General features: G+C 49.1%; 1 protein-coding gene across 1 annotated transcript in view; it reads right to left on the reverse strand.

The window, feature by feature from the left end:
• The window catches only part of LOC308676018 (FACT complex subunit SPT16), a 32,756-nt gene that overhangs the window by 3,168 nt on the left and 8,906 nt on the right, over positions 1 to 20,682 (reverse strand). The window contains exons 7-25 of the mRNA XM_081341721.1: positions 19,907 to 20,079; positions 19,691 to 19,781; positions 19,531 to 19,604; positions 17,848 to 17,960; positions 15,327 to 15,392; positions 14,481 to 14,576; positions 13,930 to 14,045; positions 12,919 to 13,072; positions 11,638 to 11,765; positions 11,021 to 11,156; positions 10,714 to 10,840; positions 9,000 to 9,118; positions 7,467 to 7,592; positions 7,258 to 7,370; positions 5,827 to 5,902; positions 4,274 to 4,443; positions 2,511 to 2,640; positions 1,312 to 1,441; positions 524 to 601 (exon numbers count right to left, since the gene is read on the reverse strand). Of these exons, the coding sequence (XP_081197847.1) occupies positions 524 to 601; positions 1,312 to 1,441; positions 2,511 to 2,640; positions 4,274 to 4,443; positions 5,827 to 5,902; positions 7,258 to 7,370; positions 7,467 to 7,592; positions 9,000 to 9,118; positions 10,714 to 10,840; positions 11,021 to 11,156; positions 11,638 to 11,765; positions 12,919 to 13,072; positions 13,930 to 14,045; positions 14,481 to 14,576; positions 15,327 to 15,392; positions 17,848 to 17,960; positions 19,531 to 19,604; positions 19,691 to 19,781; positions 19,907 to 20,079 (2,216 nt within the window). The remainder of the gene's footprint in view (positions 1 to 523; positions 602 to 1,311; positions 1,442 to 2,510; positions 2,641 to 4,273; positions 4,444 to 5,826; positions 5,903 to 7,257; positions 7,371 to 7,466; positions 7,593 to 8,999; positions 9,119 to 10,713; positions 10,841 to 11,020; positions 11,157 to 11,637; positions 11,766 to 12,918; positions 13,073 to 13,929; positions 14,046 to 14,480; positions 14,577 to 15,326; positions 15,393 to 17,847; positions 17,961 to 19,530; positions 19,605 to 19,690; positions 19,782 to 19,906; positions 20,080 to 20,682) is intronic.

Here is a 20,682-nt window from a genome sequence, read left to right on the forward strand (position 1 = left end):
CCCTCACTGTTTCCAGGATAGCTTCGCGGTCCACATGAAACCACTTCACGGGCCGGATCTGGCCCCCGGGCCTTGTGTTTGACACGTCTGGTCTAATTGGTTCGTCCCTCCACAACAGTCCCAGTTTTACATGTGGGCCCTTGGGAAAATTGCCCACCCCTGGCTTAAGAGAACGGACCTACAGCATGCCAACGCTCAGATCTTATTGGATTGACTGGAGAGGTTTGGGAAAAGAAGGTCCCAGAAGCACTTGGTCCTGTGCCAGGATGGCGATACCTGTGCCCTGAATTACCCAGATCTACTTGTGCTACTGATTTCTGGATTGGCTGAATCCACATGCCCAAGTTTAATTTTCTCTTCCCTCTGTCGAGAAAACAGAAAATCTTTTTGAGATGAGCAGCCAGATAAAATTGAATGGATGGATGGATGGATGGAAGAAAAAATAGGCCCAAAGCAGCTTCACAAGTCCAAGCTGATCCCAAGAGTTTTCCAACAGAGAACTGGAAGACGGAAGGATGTTTACCTTTCCGTGCTTCTTCCTCCAGTTCGTCCCAATCTTTCCCGCTCTCCTCCTCGCTGCCCAGGGACTCTTTGGAGTAGTCTGTCAAAGAGAAGTAAGAGTCAGGATTGTCTGCTGTACAGAGAAGCTAATATAAAACACAGAGAAGAGCAACAAAGACGATTAGGGGACTGGAGGCTAAAACATACAAGGAACGGTTGGTGGAATTGGGTACGTCTACTTTAACGAAGAGAAGGACGAGGGGTGGGGACATGATAGCAGTGTTCCAATATCTCAGGGGCTGCCCCAAAGAGGGAAGGAGTCAAGCTATTGTCCAAAGCACCTGAAAGCAGGACGAGAAGCAACGGATGGAAACTAGTCAAGGAGAGAAGCAACCTAGAACTAAGGAGAAACTTCCAGACAGTTAGAACAATTAATTAACCAGTGGAACAACCTGCCTCCAGAAGCTGTGAGTGCTCCAACACTGGAAGTTTTTAAGAAGAGACTGGACAGCCATTTGTCTGAAATGGTATAGGGTTTCCTGCCTGAGCAGGGGGTTGGACTAGATGACCTCCAAGGTCCCTTCCAACTTATTATTATTATTTATTATTATGGCGTGAGAGGGAGAGAGAGAGAGGGAGGGATGGAGAGGAAGAGAGATGGGGGAAGGGAAGAGAGGGATACAGACAGAAGGAGAGGTGGAGAGGGAGGAAGAGGGGGAAAGAGGGAAGGGAAGAGAGGGAGGGGAGGGGGCTTACACGACAAGGAATCCTCCAGAGAAGTCAACAGTGACCCTAACCTTCTTTCCTCACCTGATTCTTCTGCCTCTGAAGAATAGTCTTCATCGCTGTCCTCTTCCTCATCTTCATACTCTTCCTCGGAAGGGTTGAATGTCTCGTCCTCGATTTCGGACTCAGATTCCCCAGCTTCAGCATCACTTCCCTGAAGGAAAGGGAACAGGAATGGCATCTCTGAAGGAAAGCCAAGCAATTGAGGTTGAACTCCTTTATTACTTTTTATGGCTTAGTACTAGGCAGTGATTGCTCCCCTGTCCGGGTTCAAAAAACCAACACGATATAACAAGAATCTGAACAATTCCAACCTGCTAGTGAAGAACAACTTATTATTATTATTTTTTTAGAGATTTAGGACCCTTATGAAAGAGATATGCCTGAGGCTAGGGAAGGCATGCTACAATTCTAGATCTGTTAGACCAGGGGTAGGCAACCTTGGCTCTTTTATGACTCGTGGACTTCAACTCCCAGAATTCCTGAGCCAGCATGGCTCAGCATGGAAACCTCTCCATTTCTCCTCAGCATGGCTGGCTCAGGAATTCTGGGAGTTGAAGTCCACGAGTCATCAAAGAGCCAAGGTGGCCTACCCCTGGGCTAGGCCTAGGCTGCTTTATGACTCGTGGACTTCAACTCCCAGAATTCCTGAGCCAGCATGGCTCAGCTTGGAAACCTCTCCCTTTCACCTCAGTGTGGCTGGCTCAGGAATTCTGGGAGTTGAAGTCCACAAAGCTGCCATGTTCGTAGATCCCTGATATACAATATATGTATAGACCAGGGGGTAGGCAACCTTGGCTCTTTTATGACTTGTGGACTTCAACTCCCAGAATTCTTGAGCCACCATGGCTCAGCATGGAAACCTCTCCCTTTCCCCTCAGCATGGCTGGCTCAGGAATTCTGGGAGTTGAAGTCCACGAGTCATAAAAGAGACAAGGTTGCCTACCCGTGTGTTAGACGAATGCCCTGCAGTGCTATCTTCAGAGTGTATAAAAAACATGCATTACATTATATAACACCAAACCACACACATCACAGCATCCAACACAACCCAGCCCACAATTTTCTCCATCCTCTAATAATCCTTTCAATCCCTGGTGCTGACACCGCCCCCCCTCTTAAGCTCCAAACCAAGGGAGTGTGCTGGGGTGTGTTTGTGTGCGTGCGCGTGTGCGTTTGGGTTCCACACCTCCCTTCTGCCCAGGTTGATTCATCCAGCCTACCTCTCCCTCTGGCTCAAGGAACGACCAGCCACCTTGCTCAAAAAATCCTTCTGGGTCATCCACAATTGTTTTCATGATTTTGGTCCAGTTGAGGGATTGTACCCCTTCGGTGTATTTAATGTCGCAAGAGCTGATGCAAAGGAAGAAAAGAGAATGAGCATATAGACTTCATCACAGGGTGAACGGCCGCACCCACTTCTCAAAATCAGCTCTCTTCACAAAGCCCGACGCCAATGTATTCCATTTCTGTGGTAAATATAAACTAATAAGGGCGGAGGTAAACTAACCCACCTTCCCCCCCCCCGGATTTTTCACTGGCACTGGAGAAACACAATCAGCAGCATGACAGTAGAAACATTGCCTTTGAGTCAATGAGCTTTTTTAAAAAAATTGTGTAAAATGTCCCTTTTGTCACAAATTCTAATGAACCACCTATCAGTGTCGTAGAATCATTTATTTGATTCATAGGCCGCCCGTCTTTGTCTAGAGACGACTCTGGACAGCTTACAAACATTAAAACCAGTAAACATTAAAATGATGTAACAATAACGTTATGGCTGCCCAGACTGCTGAGATGGGCAGCCGATAAATTTAATAAATAAAAAGACAGAGGGAGACGGGGGCAGGTCAGGGAGGGAGGAAGACGGAGTGGGAGAGGAAGGAAGGAAGGAAGGAAGGAAGGAAGGAAGGAAGGAAGGAAGGAAGGAAGGAAGGAAGGAAGGAAGGAAAGGGAGGGAGGGAAAGAGAGAGAGGCAGGGGAGGGGAAGAAGGAAGGAAGATAGGAAGGAAGGAAAGCAAAGAGAGAAATAAAAAAAAGAAAGAAAGAAAGAAAGAAAGAAAGAAAGAAAGAAAGAAAGAAAGAAAGAAAGAAAGAAAGACGGAAGGAAGGAAGGAAGGAAGGAAGGAAGGAAGGAAGGAAGGAAGGAAGGAAGGAAGGAAGGAAAGGGAGGGAGGGAAAGAGAGAGAGGCAGGGGAGGGGAAGAAGGAAGGAAGGAAGATAGGAAGGAAGGAAAGCAAAGAGAGAAATAGAAAAGAGAAAGAAAGAAAGAAAGAAAGAAAGAAAGAAAGAAAGAAAGAAAGAAAGAAAGAAAGAAAGAAAGAATTTACAATTGAAAGATGGTGGGAAGGGAGCATAAAAGTACACAGGACGAGATGGGGGGGGGTCTTCATTTAATCGGACAGCCACTTCAGAGTGGTTAAACCCCCATTGGCGCCCCCAGCCAGCTAGCAGAACTAGGTTTTCAGCCTTTATGGAAGGTCAGGAGGGTGCGTGCAGATTTCATCTTGGGGAGGGGGGGAGTTTATGATGTTCCAAAGGGCAGGAACTATGGCAGAAAAGGCTCCTCCCGGAATCTGTCAGTCAAAATTCCTGGACTGACGGGGTCTGCAGTACGCCCTTCCTGACAGCCAGTTCCATCGAGGTGAGATGGTTCCTCAGACAGTCTAGATCAGGGGTAGGCAACCTTGGGGCTCTTTCATGACTGGTGGACTTCAACTCCCAGAATTCCTGAGCCAGCATGGCAACCTCTCCATTTCTCCTCAGCGTGGCTGGCTCAGGAATTCCGGGAGTTGAAGTCCACCAGTCATGAAAGAGCCTCAAGGTTGCCCACCCCTGGTCTAGACCTATGCCAGGAAGGGCGTTAAAGGGGGCAACTTTTGCAAGGCTGGAAGGGACCTTGGAGGTCTCTTAAAACCTCAACAATTACCCACGAGGGGAAGTTGCACCCACGCAAGGGATATAAGCCTTCTGGGTCCATACTCACTTGAGCCACTCCTTGATGGGGTCGAGCGAGGCCACAGGGATGGCGTTAATCATGGTGACCTTCTTGCTGTAATCCTTGTAAACGATGACCATGTCGAAGTTCTTCAGGTGGAACTGCACACGCTCAAAGTGAATCAGCTCCACCTCGTCCAGCGTCACCACAAATGGAGGCTGCAGGGACGGAGGAAGGGAAACTGGATCGGTCTTCCGGATCTTTGAGCGCACGGAAGCAATGCCTAGACCAGGGGGTCTCCAAACTTGGAAAAACTCTGTGGACTTCAACTCCCAGAATTCCCCGGCGGGACAAGGCTGGCCGAGGAATCCTGGGAGTTGAAGTCCCGCAGGTGCTTAAATTGCCAGGTTTGGAGACCTCTGCCCTCGACTGCAATAGTCACCGACTTTTCTTCTCAAAGCTCGACCATGCTGCCACTGAGAAGCACCGAGGCGCTCCCGGGTTGAAAGAATCAGCAGGGATATCATTCTTGCCTGGGGGCACCCAGTTTGGGGCTCTTTTCATGTTCCCGGCACGAGCTGGAGCAAAGGACGGGAGCTCAACTCTGCCCCATGACAGCAATTGGGTCTTGAGCATGGGCTTGCTAACCTCCAGCCCAGCGTCCTAACCAACGCTAGCCACCATACTCCCACCATGCTACCGCCACCTTAGCATATTGAAGACAAAAGCCAGTAAATATCACTTAATGGGAATGCAGATTAAGAGAAGGTAAAACAGTATGCGAACCACATGAGGATTTGAGAAGGCCTACATCAGGGGGTGGTCTTCAAACTTGGCCCTTTTACGACTTGTGGACTTCGAACGGTCACTAACCAAAAGTCGGGGACTAGCTTTTTTTTAATGACTCAAATGAGCAGCACCTACTGCAGGGGTCTTCAAGGTTGGAAGGTGCCTGGCTGAGGAATTCTGGGAGTTGAAGTCCACAAGTCATGAAAGGGCCAAGTTTGAAGACCTCTGCTTGTGGACTTCAACTCCCAGAATTCCTCAGCCAGCGTGCTTGGCTGAGGAATTGTGGGAGTTGAAGTCCACAAGTCATGAAAGGGCCAAGTTTGAAGACCTCTGCTTGTGGACTTCAACTCCCAGAATTCTTCAGCCAGCGTGCTTGGCTGAGGAATTCTGGTAGTCGAAGTCCACAAGTCATGAAAGGGCCAAGTTTGAAGACCTCTGCTTGTGGACTTCAACTCCCAGAATTCTTCAGCCAGCGTGCTTGGCTGAGGAATTCTGGTAGTCGAAGTCCACAAGTCATGAAAGGGCCAAGTTTGAAGACCTCTGCTTGTGGACTTCAACTCCCAGAATTCCTCAGCCAGGCACGCTGGCTGAGGAATTCTGGGAGTTGAAGTCCACAAGTCATGAAAGGGCCAAGTTTGAAGACCCCCGGCCTACATAGGAGGAGCCCTGTCCTCTTTGTGGGTGGTAGGGCAACTCAACGCCAGTTTGTCGGAATTGCAGCTTTCCAAGTTCGGAGGGTCAGATCCGAACAAAACCGAGGCCATCCCTTTCCCAATTTTATATCCTGCCTCTCCTAGCCAATGCACACTCACCCATTCAGTACAATTCACCAGGGCGCTGCTGGTTGGTTGGAGCAGGCAGGTGCTTCGGTAGGGGGCGCCGTTGAACCTTTCGCATGAGACAAGGAAGGCAAAGAGCAGACAGTGATAATCCCATTATAAGAAAGATTTACATAATATCAAAGAGAAATCAGAGACCAGCCCTGCCCTGTTAGTCGGTGCCAGCAGGACTTTTTACAAAGGCAGAAAGATGTGTCAAGAGTGCACAAAGAATGTCCTTAACCCCTTGTTGCAACTCCTTCAAACGGCTGTACACTCCTAGGGAAAGATGTGGCTGCCTTAAGAAGTCTTGGCAAGTTGCAATGTTTGTGTTAAAAGGCAGCTTCTTTCTAGGGAAATTCTTCCTGGCACTAGCCACAAGGCTTCTTTCCTAGCCCAATAACAACTTACTGGACCCTTGGGAAGAATGGAGTGGAATGGAACAAATAAAATACAATACAGAGGTAGCCCTTGATTTATGACCGTAATGGAGTCACACCATTACAGGTTGTATAGCAGGTCATCCACTGGACTGACCCGATTTCACCACCTTTTTTTTTTGTGGCGGTCATCAAGTGAACATGGTGGTCAATAAAGCCAATGCCACGGTTGTAAAGGAAACCCTCTGTTCGCTAGGGGGCATTTTTGTCAAATGCCGGTTTTCAGCAAAAAAAATAAAATCTTCAAATGAGGTCAGATGACTGAGGGATGGTACAAAGGGCCACAAATATGGGCTGGTTACTGAATGCCTGATATGGAGTTACATGATCATGGGTGTGTGCCTGGTCAGAACTTCAGAACTGGGTCGTAAGTCCCTCTATGGGGGTCTTTTGTAACTTGGTTGAATGGTGGTAGGCATAAGCAACTTATTTCTGGTTTGTCATATGGATGAGTTCTAAAACCTAATATCCATCTATCCATCTATCTATCAACCTATCATTCATTCGTTCATCCATCCACCCACCCACCCCAATTATCCATCCATCCACCCACTTATCCATCTATCCACCCACCCACCCCTTATCCATCCATCCATCCATCCACCCACCCACCCACCCATCCATCCACTTATCCATCCATCCATCCATCCCTGTCTGTCTATCATCTATCTCAGGAGTCTTCAAACTTGGCCCTTTTATGATTTGTGGACTTCAACTCCCAGAATTCCTCAGCCAGCATGCTTGGCTGAGGGATTCTGGGAGTTGAAGTCCACAAGTCACAAAAGGGCCATGTTTGAAGAAGACCCCTGGTCTATCTGTCTATCCATCTATACCTCACCTACCTACTTAATCTACCTAATCTATCTATCTAATTTGTCGCCCATCTCAAGGGTGCCTTGAAAATTGTGCACTCTTTCTCTGTCTCCAGCAAACGGCCTCTTGCGGCGCTCAAACAAAAGCCACCAGGCCACTGAGCAGTCCTCACCCCAGCTCTCGGAAAGGAACCTCGAATTCCAATTCCTCCTTGGTTAGAGCTTCTACCTTCTCAATGAAATTCTTGAAGGCTGTTTTCAGCTTGTGTCTCATCTCCCGTTCCATCTGGGGCAAAGAGGATCAGTCAGTCACATGGCCCCAACTGGTCTCCCGGCACCCAGCCCTCCCTGTCCCACAGGGCTTCAAGCAGCCCATCCTCACCTGCTCGGCGTAGAGATCGTCCCGATCGTGCATGTGCTGGTGCTTGCCCAAATCGGTGGTGATTTCGCCCACCTCCGTGTAAAATTGCACGTCCGTGTGGCGTTTCTTCCCAAACATGATAGCGTTCTGCAGGGCAAATAGGGCAGGGTTCACCCGTTGTACCACTTTTAGGATATGGCAACATCCGAGTACCACCAGTCGCCGAGCAAGGTGTCAAAAACTTGATGACCCTCCCGCCCCCCCAAAAAGGAAAAAAAGTGATGAAGTACAGGTAGTCCTCGACTTACAACAGTTCGCTTAGTGACTGTTCGAAGTTACAATGGCACTGAAAAAAGTGCCCCCCCAAGCCACAGCCGAGCAAGACACCTGCCTGCCCACCCGGCGGCGCTCTTCCTCCTGTCCAAGGTTTTCATTGTTGTGAGCATTTCTGTTGAGGATTGGCAGCGGGGGTGGGGGGGTGTTTGGTTTTTATACCCCCCCCCTCTGCTGGGTGGTTGCAGCAGGTTTTGGTCACTTCACATGACCCTGGGACACTGTGACCGTCATAAATATGAATCAGTTGCCAAGCATCTGAATGTAAATCACAAGACCCTGGAGATGCTGCAACATTCCAGCTGATTGGCGCTTCTTCTGGGCTCAGAAGTGCCAGGATCAGCGGTGAGCTCCAGCTGGAGCCTGGCATTGATCCTGGAGCTTCCGCTGACTCCTGACAGCCGCGAAGAAGCGCTGATCCTGGGGCTTCCGCTGAGCCGACAGCTCTGCAGCTCCAGCCGTCTCTCACTCAGGCTTGTGCGGTGCTGCCACCGGTTCAACTCATTCCCCTCCCCTGCTACCACTTTTCTAGGATGGTCGTGTACCACCTGCCAAGTGCCAATGTACCACAAGTGGTACCTGTACCACTAGTTGAAAAGCCCTGAGATAGGGAACTGATAAAGCTTCAGCTCTGGGCAGAATTATAGTCCGGAAAGTCTGTGCTTAGGTAAAGAGTGGGAGCTATTGGTCATGGGGAGGGGGGAGTGGAGAAGGATAAGAGCTCCTTGGTACTCTCTGAGCTTGGCTGTTTTCTTGGGAGATGTTTCATTAGCAAACTAGGTGACATAACCAGTGCTAGGGATGCATTAGCACGGATGATGCTATCTAGTTTGGGTCGTGAAACGTCTGCCAGAAAACAATCAACCTCAGAGAGCACCAAGGATCCCTCATTTCAACCCTGAGCTACAAATGTTCTCCTTTAGTGGGAAACAATGGGAGCGCCAAACAGGGCCGAAACATCTTTCACCCCACCCACCATAAACCAAGGGCCAAGCTTCTCCTCAAGGTAAGGCTGCGTTAAGCAGGAGATGCGTGCAACCTTTTCAGAATTTGCACCACCTCACAAACCACAAAGCGTGGGGCTTGCAGTTCAAGGGCAGCAGGTTGTGTTAATGGGAGGAAAAACCGAGGTCCTCGTCTGGTCCTTGCTACCCACTTCCACCAGGGAGAGGGCCTTCTCAACCCTCCGGCTTCTCCTAGCTGCCCAAGGCCCACAGATACCTTCAGATGGAAGTGAAGCACGATGATCATCTCCCCGTCGCAGGGCTGGAACACGGCATGCTTGATGTTGTTGTACAGGATGTCCACTTTGTCCCCCCGCACCGAAGTGAAACGGAAACCTGTGGAGGAAAAGCCGCAGTGAGGGGCGAAGGCCATCTGCTGCTGGTGTCGTCAGGTTGGAAAGGCCAGTAGCACCTCCCCGGGCACGGAAATTCATTTTCATTCATTTTATTGACAGTGTGGCGTTGTTACATCAGCCAGGAGACTACAATGTGAATGCATAGCAGTAGCTTGGCTGCCTACTGACCAGCTCTGTTATGGGACCCAAAGGTGCTTTTTCACGAGGCATCTGGACTTTCTTGTTTTTCTTTGAAGACACTGCACTTCTCATCCAAGAAGATTCTTCAGCTCTGACTGGATGGTGGAGAACGGAAGGATTTATATTCCGTGCAGACAGCTGGTCATTTGCCTTCTTTTAAGTGAGTCACAGAGGCCCCATGTCAACGCTGCTAACATCGAGCGTTCTTGCTTGAGAAGAGATGAAGAAGCAGCTATTTCATATGTTAAACTTGTGCATTGCTTTAAGAGATAGGGCTAAGGTTGGGAGGAGGGCGGAGGAGGATTGTACCTCAAGGCTATATGAAATTAAAGAAGGTAAGAACTTGGCGGGTTGTCTAACGGAAGGGAAACCGATTCTTTAAATTACCGTAATTGGAGAATATGATTAATGACAAAATTAGAAAGGTGGGGAATTGTGTTTAATATATTGTGCCAGGGGGCGGAGATTTCAGATTCTTTTTAAGGTAAACCATCCCTCAAGAGTCACTTGAAAAGTCCATACGTCGGAAGCTTGACAGGCCACTTGTAGGTTTATCTGTGTCTTCAGGGTCACTTGAGTGGTGCAAATGGGTGTGGAGCCTTCTTGGAACTGTTGAAAGGACTCTGTTGTAGACTGGAAGTAGATGATGTCATATCCCTCCTGTCCCCAGCTGTCTGCAAGGAGTATAAATCCTTCCATTCCCTACCGTCCAGTCAGAGCTGAAGAAACCTCTTGGATGAGCAGGAAAACGTCTTCAAAGGAAAAACGAGAACATCCAGATGCCTCCTGAAGAAGCACCTTTGGAACAACTGTGACCTGGATGACTGAGAATCTCCAGACATCTGTTATGCCTGGGACACACTTGTGCGCTTCCGAAGATGTGGCACAGGAGGGCGAGATGGCTTCGCACCCAGAGAGAGACAAGCGGCTCTTCCTGCAGTGTCATCCAAGGCCCTCTCCCTCCACCGGAGCTGCCTTGCAAACGGGTGCTGCAAGCAGGAAGCTGGCAGGAATCTGACCGCCGGCACGGGACACCAGCTCATCTCCCCAACGGAACTGGTTATCTGTTTTATCTACTCGCACAGAACATAAGTTTCAAACTGCTAGGTGGGCAGAAGCTGAGGTGAGTGACGGGAGCTCACCCTGCCACGTAGCGCTAGGGCTCAAACCTCAGGAGGAGAGACCACCTCCAGCACCATGAAGCCAGGGCCAACGCGCCTCTCGGGCACGGAAATATGGAAGACACAATCTTAGGCTGGCTGGGCAAGATTCCAGGGATGGGGTTGCTCAAGAGATGGTGGTGAAGCCCAGAGGCAATGTTCTTTCTGCTTTCGAGCTACCTCTTAGGTGGCGGTTTATCCCAGAGGCAAAACTCTGTGCGCGCCTCGCAATTACCGTTGACGTGGGCTTCCAGAGATCCCTGCATCCGCTTCTGGGCGATGTTGGGACGGATGTAGAGGTCCTTCAGTTTGGGATTGCTGCGGTTCAGGTTGATCACCAGAGAGTCTTGTTTGACAATTCCCTGCGGAAAAGGAAAAGGTTCAGCTGCTGCTGCTGCTCACAAAAGTCTCTGCTGTCTGCTAAAGGTGCCGCTCCTGGTGGTTGTCCTCGGCAAACGCATCTCTTCAGTTTTTTTCCAGCCGTCTTTGGGAGTTGCTTGCCTGGGAAACCCCTGCCCCGGGGCGGGGGGGGGGAGGCTCACCTCCTTTTCTTTCTCCTCGGCTTCACGGGTTTTGTAACGCTTCTGCACTTCCTTGATGATGCGGAAGGCATTCTGGAGGTTGAGCGCTGGGACTGTCTGTTCCCCAGGCGTTTTGATGTTGGATGCCCGGTATGTTCTGAAGGAAGAGAAGGGTTCGGGTTAGCATTAGCAGGGACCCAGTGATGACACGGAAGTTCAATTGATTGGGCTGCTAGGAGCCTCTTTTGAAGTCTGGAGCACAAAGGAGTATGAGGGAAACTGCCCGGGGTCTAGACCAGGGGGTAAGCAACCTTGGCTCTTTTATGACTCATGGATTTCAACTCCCAAAATTCCTGAGTCAGCTATGCTGACTCAGGAATTCTGGGAGTTGAAGTCCATGAGTCACAAAAGAGCTAAGGTTGCCTACCCCTGGTCTAGACCTTTAAGAATTCCCATTCATTAAATCCACCAAATCCCAGAAGGCCTCTGTTTTTTTTTTATCAAAGCCTAGGCTCCAACTCAAGACAATCCGAAGTCAACGAAAGCCCCGAAGCCCAGGTATAAACAAAGGCAAACTGCCATCGCTCTTAAGGACAACACCTTCCTAACTGCAACGCCCAGGAAGGCAATTTACTCACATTTCTTTTACAAAAGTGGCTTCTGGGTTAGGAAAGATGTTGCCTTCGTTGCGACCCAAGGCACTGCCCGGGCAGTAGAAGTTGATCCTCAGGTAAGTGTAGTCACCTTCTACTGACATGCTGATGTTCTGTATGAGAAAACCAGAATAAAAAAAAAAATTAACGTGGTTGGAACAGATCTTAAGAGGTCTTCTAATCCAGCCCCCCTGTTCCAGAAGAAGACCCTATAACATTCTGGACAAATGGCTGTCCAATCTCTTCTTTAAAAAAAAACTTCCAGAGATGGAGCACCTAGGGCAGGGGTCAGCAACCTGAAACAGTGAAAGAGCCACTTGGTTCCCTCACAAAAGGAAAAACTGGGAGCCGCAAAAAATGTGTGCACATGCACGTACATGTGCGCATGCGCAGAACAGGGTTTGAAGAGTGGAGCCAAGGCGAGATATGCACCTACCCTGCATATTTGAATTGATTGGTTGAACTTTTTTAGTCCCACTTTTTTTGGGGGGGACTGCACATGGCAGAGGACTGGGAGCCGCAGGAGACCTAGGGTATCTGGAGGAAAGCCATTCCACTGAGTAATTGTTTTAACTATTAGGAAATTTCTCCTTAGTTCTAGGTTGCTTCTCTCCTTGATTAGTTTCCATCCGTTGCTTCTTGTCCTGCCTTCTGGTGCTTTGGAAAACAGCTTGAACACGCCCCCCCCGCGACTCTTCTCCTCCAAAGAGGAGAGCACACTCTTAAACATCTGAGGTCTCCTGATAGGGTGGCTCTTTCTACGCCCAGCCCTCTCCTAAAACCACAACTATACAAAGAAATACTCTCTGTTTATTTCTTCGGGGCATCGCAACAGTCACATTTCAGCAGTTTCCCTTTTAAAACCATCACCTGCTCCTACTTCTACGGCAGAGATGTCAAACACAAGGCCCAGGGGCCAGATCCGGCCCGCGAAGCCATCCTGGAAACAGTGAGGGAACGGCCCCTACTGATTTGGCCCTGGCCCAGAGACCCTCCTCCTGCCAGAGACCCTCAGATCTGTCCCACTCCTGCCCAGGCCCCCATAGGCACCCTTGATGCAAACGATGTAGAGCTGGCCACGCCCACCCAGTAGGCCATATGCACTCTAGCCACGCCCACCCAGGCCACACCCACCCGGCCCCGAGGGCAACCGCAATGCTGATGCGGCCCTCAATGAAATTGAGTTTGACACCCCTGTTCTACGGAATTGCACCTATCTAAGTCTTGAGTAAGCTACCCTATCCCACGGAACAGAAGTCCTCATACCTTGATGGTAGCAATGTGGAATGGAGTAGCGATGCCAAAAACAGGCATGATGACAGTTTCATACTTCTTATCAATGTAAATCTTCATCTCCCGAATATAAGGCTCTTTAGGTAGCAGAGACGGATTCTTATAGGACACGTTCGACTTGCGGGCCCTGTGAAGAAGCAGAAAGGGAGAAGAAATCTGGTAGGGTAAAAGGGTTGCAGGCTTCCAGTTTTGCGCAGTAGCGCAGCGGTCGAAGGATCATGGGGCTCCGCACCCTACGGCCTATTTCTGTTAAAGGTAAAGGTTCCCTCGCACATGCGTGCTAGTCGTTTCCGACTCTAGGGGCCGGTGCTCATCTCCGTTTCAAAGCCGAAGAGCCAGCGCTTGTCTGAAGACGTCTCCCTGATCATGTGGCCAGCATGACTAAACGCCAAAGGCGCACAGAACGCTGTTACCTTCCCACCGTAGTGGTCCCTATTTTTCTACTTGCATTTTTACGTGCTTTCGAACTGCTAGGTTGGCAGAAGCTGGGACGAGTAACAGGAGCTCACTCTGTTATGCGGCACTCGGGATTCAACCAGCCAAACTGCCGACCTTCTGATCGACAAGCTCAGCGTCCTAACCCACTGAGCCACCGCATCCCTTTCTGTCTGTTAGGGGATCCTAAATAGGCCTTGCAGTGAGGCAACCAAGCTGAAATATGTGGGTCCTTGCTTCTCGTGCTTGATGGTTGTTTTGCAGACATTTCATCACCAAACTAGGTAATGTGATCACTGCTGATGATGTCATCTAGTTAGGTAATAAAACGTCTGCAAGGAAACCACCAATTTCAGGAAGTATCAAGGACCCCAAAGCTCAATCCTGAGCTACAGATATTCCCTTCTATCTGTAAGTTCAAATGTTTTTGGAAAGAGGGCTGCTTTCTTGTCCCATATGAACAGGAGTAGATCTTTGGCTGCATGTGACATGGCACCCAGGTAGAAACAGGAGAAACCCATTATTGCTCCCGTCACATGCAATTCTTACTTCTGGATCTGCTGTTCTCCTTTTTGTTCCGTTAAGCGTCTCCGGGCTTCTTCGTTTAGCTGCATGGCCAGTTCTTTCTGATGTGCTCGGCGTTTCTCTTCAGCCGTTAGCTCATTCTGGAAAGATGAGTGATTGATGCTCAAAAAGCATCGGAAGATCCCTCTCTCCATCCTTCCTTTAAATTTGACTACCTCCGCCTTCTGTGACCTGGCCTGCTACTGGCCGTGCAGACAAACCTGGGAATTGTAGTCCCAACAGTTTTGGGATGGTGGTGGGGAAGAGCTTGAGGAAGTATGGTCCAAGCAGTGAGCTAAGCTAGGGGGTCCCCAACTCCTGGTCCGTGGCGTGCCAGAAACCAGTCCATGCAAACAAGAGAAACCACGCACCCTCTGGTCTGCAGAAAAACCTCTCTCCATAGAACCGGTCCCTGGTGCCCAAAAGATTGGGGGCCTCTGAGCTAAGCAATAACTCAAGACCTGCCAAGTCCTTTTTCAGTGTTACATGATACAACTCCCTCCCCCTCTGCCCCCAACCCATCTAAATTTCTTTACCCGTGTTCTTTCTGGCAGCAGGGCTGCCCGTGAACCACGTCCAAGGAGGATTCCTTCTGTATCATCTTCTTCTTCCTCTTCCTCCTCATCCTCTTTCTGGGACGAAAAGGGAGAAAAACGATATAAACGTTCGTTAAGAAAGATCTCATTTGAAAAGGGGCAGGCAGGTTTTTTTGCGTCCAGACTTAATTGCGCAATACAGGCAGTCCTTGACTCCTGACTGTAAGGAAGCCTGCCCATCACGGTTACGATGGTCATGATGCAGAACCTCTGTGTGACCGGCCTGATTTCATCACCAATTTTTTGGAGGTCATTAAGTGAATGCCAAAGCGAGGCAATGGGTGGTTTACTATGGTCTGGCTTTGGACAAAAACATCGCAAAATGTGGACATGTGACCCTGGGATGCTGTGAACAGCTGTAAATGCAGGCTAGCTGCCGAGTGCCCAAAATACAGTCATATGATCACGTGGGAGGGCGGGGGGGGGGGTTCGTCATAACTTTGAATAGTTCCGAAAGGACCGTTCCTAAGTCGAGGATTACTGTATTAGAAATTTCTCATAAAACGCAGAAGCTCTTCCCTGTCTAAAAGGCAAGTTTTAGGAGGGGAATATGTTCTAACCCTGGTTGCTAAAGGCCCTTTTTGAACTGATGTTTGAAAATGTAAAACAACCCACCAAGCCCTTCTCTATGAGACCTGAGGACTGAAAATGTGACATTCCCCACACCCCACCCAAAACATGGCAAAGGAACCTAGGGCTCACATTTTGTTCTACCCTGCACCTCTCTTCAAATTCTTTCAAGCTCTTTTGCTTTTCTGCACCCCGTTGTTGCAGTTTTGGACTCACCTTTAATAAAATGCTGACATTCTTAACCTTCTTTTTGACAGATGTGAGGAGAGTAGCAGGACCGTCCTGAGAGGAGGGAAAAAACAAATCAACAAACCAACAACATAGCAGAGAAACAGCTGCAAGCTGGACTTCCTGACAGACCAGGTTCCCTCCCTCAGCTGGGAGTTAGCGGTTGCCCTTCTAGTCCAGCTGCCTGCAATTAGTGCAGGTTCGCATCCCACCAGGCTCAAGGTTGACTCAGCCTTCCATCCTTCCGAGGTAGGTAAAATGAGGACCCAGATTGTTGGGGGCAATTAAGCTGACTTTGTAATAATGCCGCTTGGGGGGGGGGGGGAAAGCCCTAATAAGCAGGCATATACATAGAATGAAGGCTACTGCTAAGCTTGTAAGCCGCCCTGAGTCTTCGGAGAAGGGCGGGATATAAATGGAATTAAAATAAAAAAATAAAATAAATAGTCCACGGCTTTTCAACCTTTTCACCCATTGTACCACTTTTAGGATATGGCAACATCCGAGTACCACCAGTCACCTAGCAAGGTGTCAAAAACATGATGACCAATTAAAAAAAAAGGGAAAAAAGTGATGAAGTACAGGTAGTCCTCGACTTACAACAGTTCGCTTAGTGACTGTTCGAAGTTACAATGGCACTGAAAAAAGTGCCCCTGAGCCACAGCCGAGCAAGACGCCTGCCTGCCCGCCCAGCGGCGCTCTTCCTCCTGTCCGAGGTTTTTATTGTTGTGAGCATTTCTGTTAAGGATTGGCAGCGGGGGTGGGGTAGGGTGGGGGGTGTTTGGTTTTTATTCCCCCCATCTGCTGGGTGGTTGCAGCAGGTTTTGGTCACTTCACATGACCCTGGGACAGTGTGACCGTCATAAATATGAATCAGTTGCCAAGCATCTGAATGTAAATAACAAGGCCCTGGAGATGCTGCAACATTCCAGCTGATCGGCGCTTCTTCTGGGCTCAGCAGAAGCGCCAGGATCGGCGCTGAGCTCCAGCTGGAGCCTGGCACTGATCCTGGTGCTTCCGCTGAGCCCTGACAGCCCTGCAGCTCCAACCGTTTCTCGCTCAGGCTTGTGCGGTGCTGCCACCGGTTCAGCTCGTTCCCCTCCCCTGCTACCACTTTTCTAGGATGGTCGTGTTCCACCTGCCAGGTGCCAATGTACACCACAGGTGGTACCCGTACCCCTGGTTGAAAAGCCCTGTTCTAGTAGACCGCAAGGCAAATGGAAAGAAAAAAAAGGTGGTTTTGGTTGATCTTGCTAAAAGGGGACATATCTGCCTTTGATGCTTTCCAGCTGCTACTTCACCCCTCTTTCCTGAATCCCAAAGACTAATTTCTGAGTTTTTATTCCTCCCTCTTAACACGTAGAACGTAATATTAGAACATTAAAAAAAATATGCCGGACAAGTTACACGTAGTCCTCGACTTACGATCACAATTGAGCCCAAAACCTCTGTGGCTAAGTGACACAGCCAAGTGAATTTTGCCCCGTCCTAGGACCTTTCTAACCACAGTTAAGTGAATCACTGCAGTTGTTAAGTTAGAAACACAATTCTTAAGTGAATCCAGCTGCCCCCACTGACTCTGCTTGTTAGCTGGTCACAAAAGGGGATCACCTGACCCCGGGATGCTGCAACCGTCGTAAATAGGAACCCGTTGCCAAAAGCATCCAAATTTTGATCACGTGACCGTGGGGGGTGCTGCTGTGGTCGTGTGAAAATCAGTCCTAGGTCAGTTTGGTTTCAGTACTGCTGTAACTTTGGACTGTTACTAAATGAACCGTCGTAAGGCGAGGACTACCTGCACTTAGAATCCAAACCAAGCTAATATACCGCTCGCCTGAAACTGAAAATTCCTCAGATCACCTGAACAGCAGCGACTGACCTGCTGTTAATCAGAACCGTGTGAGTCTGGCTTGCTTTCTTGCTTTTAAACCAGGATTGCTATTTTGTTCCTGGGGAATGGATAATTAGGAAAGTGGGTAGCTAAAGGGCAAATGGGCTATTTGACTCTTCATGCTTGGACGGGATGGTGAAGCAGCACATGCTTCCAACAAGGCAAGACCACCAGGATAGTTCTTTCCTAGCAAAGGATGCAAGTCCCTTCTTTTCCCCCCACCCCAGAGCCGCTGTAACTTCGAACGATCGCTAAACAAACTGCTGTTTTAAGTCGAGAACTATCTATACGTGGAATATATGGAATAAGGGTGAATACGTGAATGTGACCCTGAACCTAGGCCAGGGGTGTCAAACTCGCCGCCTCACGTGACGTGTCACGACACATCGTGACTTTTTTCCCCCTTGCCGAGGCTGGGTTGGGCGCGGCTTCCGTGTGACGTATCTGGCCTGTGGGCCGGCAGTTTGACACCCCTGACCTTGGCTTTAACAGTAGAGGAACTGCTGTCTTTGCAGGGGGAGATGACCAACTTAAGAGAAGAACAGAGCCAAAACTTTCAAAAACTTTTGTCTGCTCCAGTCACATCTCCAACTCACTTCTCCCTGTCCTTGCACCCACCTCTTCCACCAACGCGGTGTCCCCGATGAACAGAGCGTAGGTTTTCTCTTCGGGTTTCTTCCCCTCTCTGTTGGGCAAGTCAGAGAGGCCGACGTTGAGGCTGAACACCATCCCTGGGCGGAGAGAACACAGCTTCATCAGTCCACAAGCTGCCCCACTTAAATGCCCCCCCCCTATATTTAACTCCAGATAAAGTTGTTGTTGTCGTTAGCTGCGAAGTCGTGTCCGACTCATCGCGACCCTATGGAGAACGTTCCTCCAGGCCTTCCTGTCCTCTACCATCTTCTGGAGTCCATTTAGGCTCACACCTACTGCTTCAGTGACTCCATCCAGCCACCTCATTCTCTGTCGTCCCCTTCTTCTCTTGCCCTCAGCCTTTCCCAGCATGAGGCTCTTCTCCAGTGAGCCCTTCCTTCTCATTAGGTGGCCAAAGTATTTGAGTTTTAGCTTCAGGATCTGGCCTTCTAAAGAGCAGTCAGGGTTGATCTCCTCTAGGACTGACCGGTTTGATCGCCTTGCAGTCCAAGAGACTCGCAGGAGTCTTCTCCAGCACTAGAGTTCAAAAGCCTCAATTCTTTGGCGCTCGCCCTTTCTTATCGTCCAACTTTCACTGCCATATAGTTATTAAGAACGTATAAAGGCTTTCCGAACGAATGTTGGAAACGTCAAGAAGGGACCTTTTATCATTTATGGCAAAGAAATATTGGGAGTGTGATTCATATCTTAATACAGAAAATTCTTAAAAGCGGATAGAGAAAGAAAACCAGAGACTTTTCTCTTGGGGTTAATGGACAAAGACTTGGAAAAAAGTATTTTTTTTTGGAAATGATGGAACTAGCAGCGATGGCTAAATTGATTAAAGAAAAACAAAACAAAACACAAATACTTTTATTTCTACGTAGAAGCCATTTCTGGACTTTGTGCTTGAGGTGGGGGGGGGGGAAATAATGAAACGTCGATTTGGGGTTTTACCGATTAGATCTGTTATTGAAATGGCTAGTTTCTGCTATTATGTAGGAGTAAGAAGTTGAGGTTTGATGTTATCGTTTTATTCTACTCTACCAAAAGGAGCTGGGAATGCCTTTTTTTTTCCTTTTCCCCCTTGCTTCCCCCCCCCACTTTTCCCTTCCCTAACTTCCCTACTTATTAACTTTTGCATTTTCTTTGTATGCTAGATTAAATTTGTATGCGTGCTAGTCGTTTCCAACTCTAGGGGCCGGTGCTCATCTCCCTTTCAAAGCCGAAGAGCCAGCGCTTGTCCGAGGACGTCTCCGTGATCATGTGGCCAGCATGACTAGACGCCACAGGCGCACGGAACGCTGTTACCTTCCCACCGGAGTGGTCCCTATTTTTCTACTTGCATTTTTTACGTGCTTTCGAACTGCTAGGTTGGCAGAAGCTGGGATGAGTAACAGGCGCTCACTCTGTTAGGCGGCACTCGGGATTCGATCCGCCAAACTGCCGACCATTTGATCGACAAGCTCAGCGTCCTAACCCACTGAGTCACCGCGTCCCTTATGCTAGATTATAAATTAATAATAAAAAAATATCCATTAAAGTCACTCCAAGCTACTCCAAAGGGCCTCTGGGGACTACCTACCCACCGTCTAAGTGTACGTCGAGTGAACTGAGGACACGGGACCCGCCCGGTCACCCCACAGGACCCACCTACCCGAGTCTCACCTTTCTTGAGGCGGTACTGGTTTTTGCTATTGATCACAAGGGATCCCTCTCGGAACTCGATGCCCATGGCAAACCTAGGGAAGAAGAAAGAGCGAGTCCTCCTAAGCACGCCGCAGCTGAGCTTAAGTCTGCAGTTGCTCGGGGAGGAAAAAGCCATTACCCCAAGTTCTTGGTGATTTTGCTCAAGAGCTCCGGCTTCTGCTTCTTCACCACATCCATCACAGCGGCGTAGACCTCGCACAGCTTCGCACCTAACACAACGGGAAGCGGATCAGAGGAAACAGAAGACGACGCCACCTCGGAGGAGATACTCCGCAGGCGGCTCTTTGGGATCATGCGCGGCGCACCCTGGAGGCTACCGCACTTTCCCACTCACCGTGCCGCAATTCTTTCAGCATTTCCTCCTGCAGTTGTAGGAGGAAGGCGTAGTTGTCCTGGGTTTCCTGAGGCGGGTCCACCATGAGTGTGCGCACCAGGTTGGAGCAGTACGATTTGTAACGTATGCCCATGGCACAAGTGACGGTCCCAAAGTGCATATAGCTCTTCTCGCTGAGGGCAGAGAAACCCAAGGTTAGAAACGCGACAGCGGCACAGCATTTCGACCTTTAAAGGTCTCCTTCTGACGATTTAGGTTGCTCTTAAATTTCTTGGAAGGAGCCATCAAGAGGCAACTGGGCTTTCTTTTTCCTTGAGGACGTTTCTCTTCTCATCCAGGAAGCGTCTTCAAGTTCTGACCGGTGGTTTGTGACCTGTCAGAACTGAAGAAGCTTCTTGGATGAGAAGTGAAACGTCCTCAAGGAAAAAATCAAAGCCCAGTTGCCTCTGGAAAAAAGAAGCACCTTTGGGATACCCACGACCTGGATGACTGAGACTCTCCATGGACATTTGGAAGGAGAAAATGGAAACACGGCACGAGCAAATAAAAGCCAATCCCATGAAAATATTTTTCATTTCTGTCTTCTGTCTTCCCATTCGGTGTGCAAGGGGAATATGGGCTGCATAGTTAGAGACTGCAAATGTGTAAACAGGATTTATTTTAATGGCAAACCAGGACCCATTATTGGTTGGTTACAAACCACTAGCAAACCAGAGTGAGGGGTGCTCCGTTACTGGAGGCTTTCAAAAAGAGACTAGACGACCATTTGTCTGAAA

The sequence above is a fragment of the Vipera berus genome (genome assembly GCF_964194415.1).
Source record: "Vipera berus genome assembly, chromosome: W".
NCBI lineage: Eukaryota > Metazoa > Chordata > Lepidosauria > Squamata > Viperidae > Vipera > Vipera berus.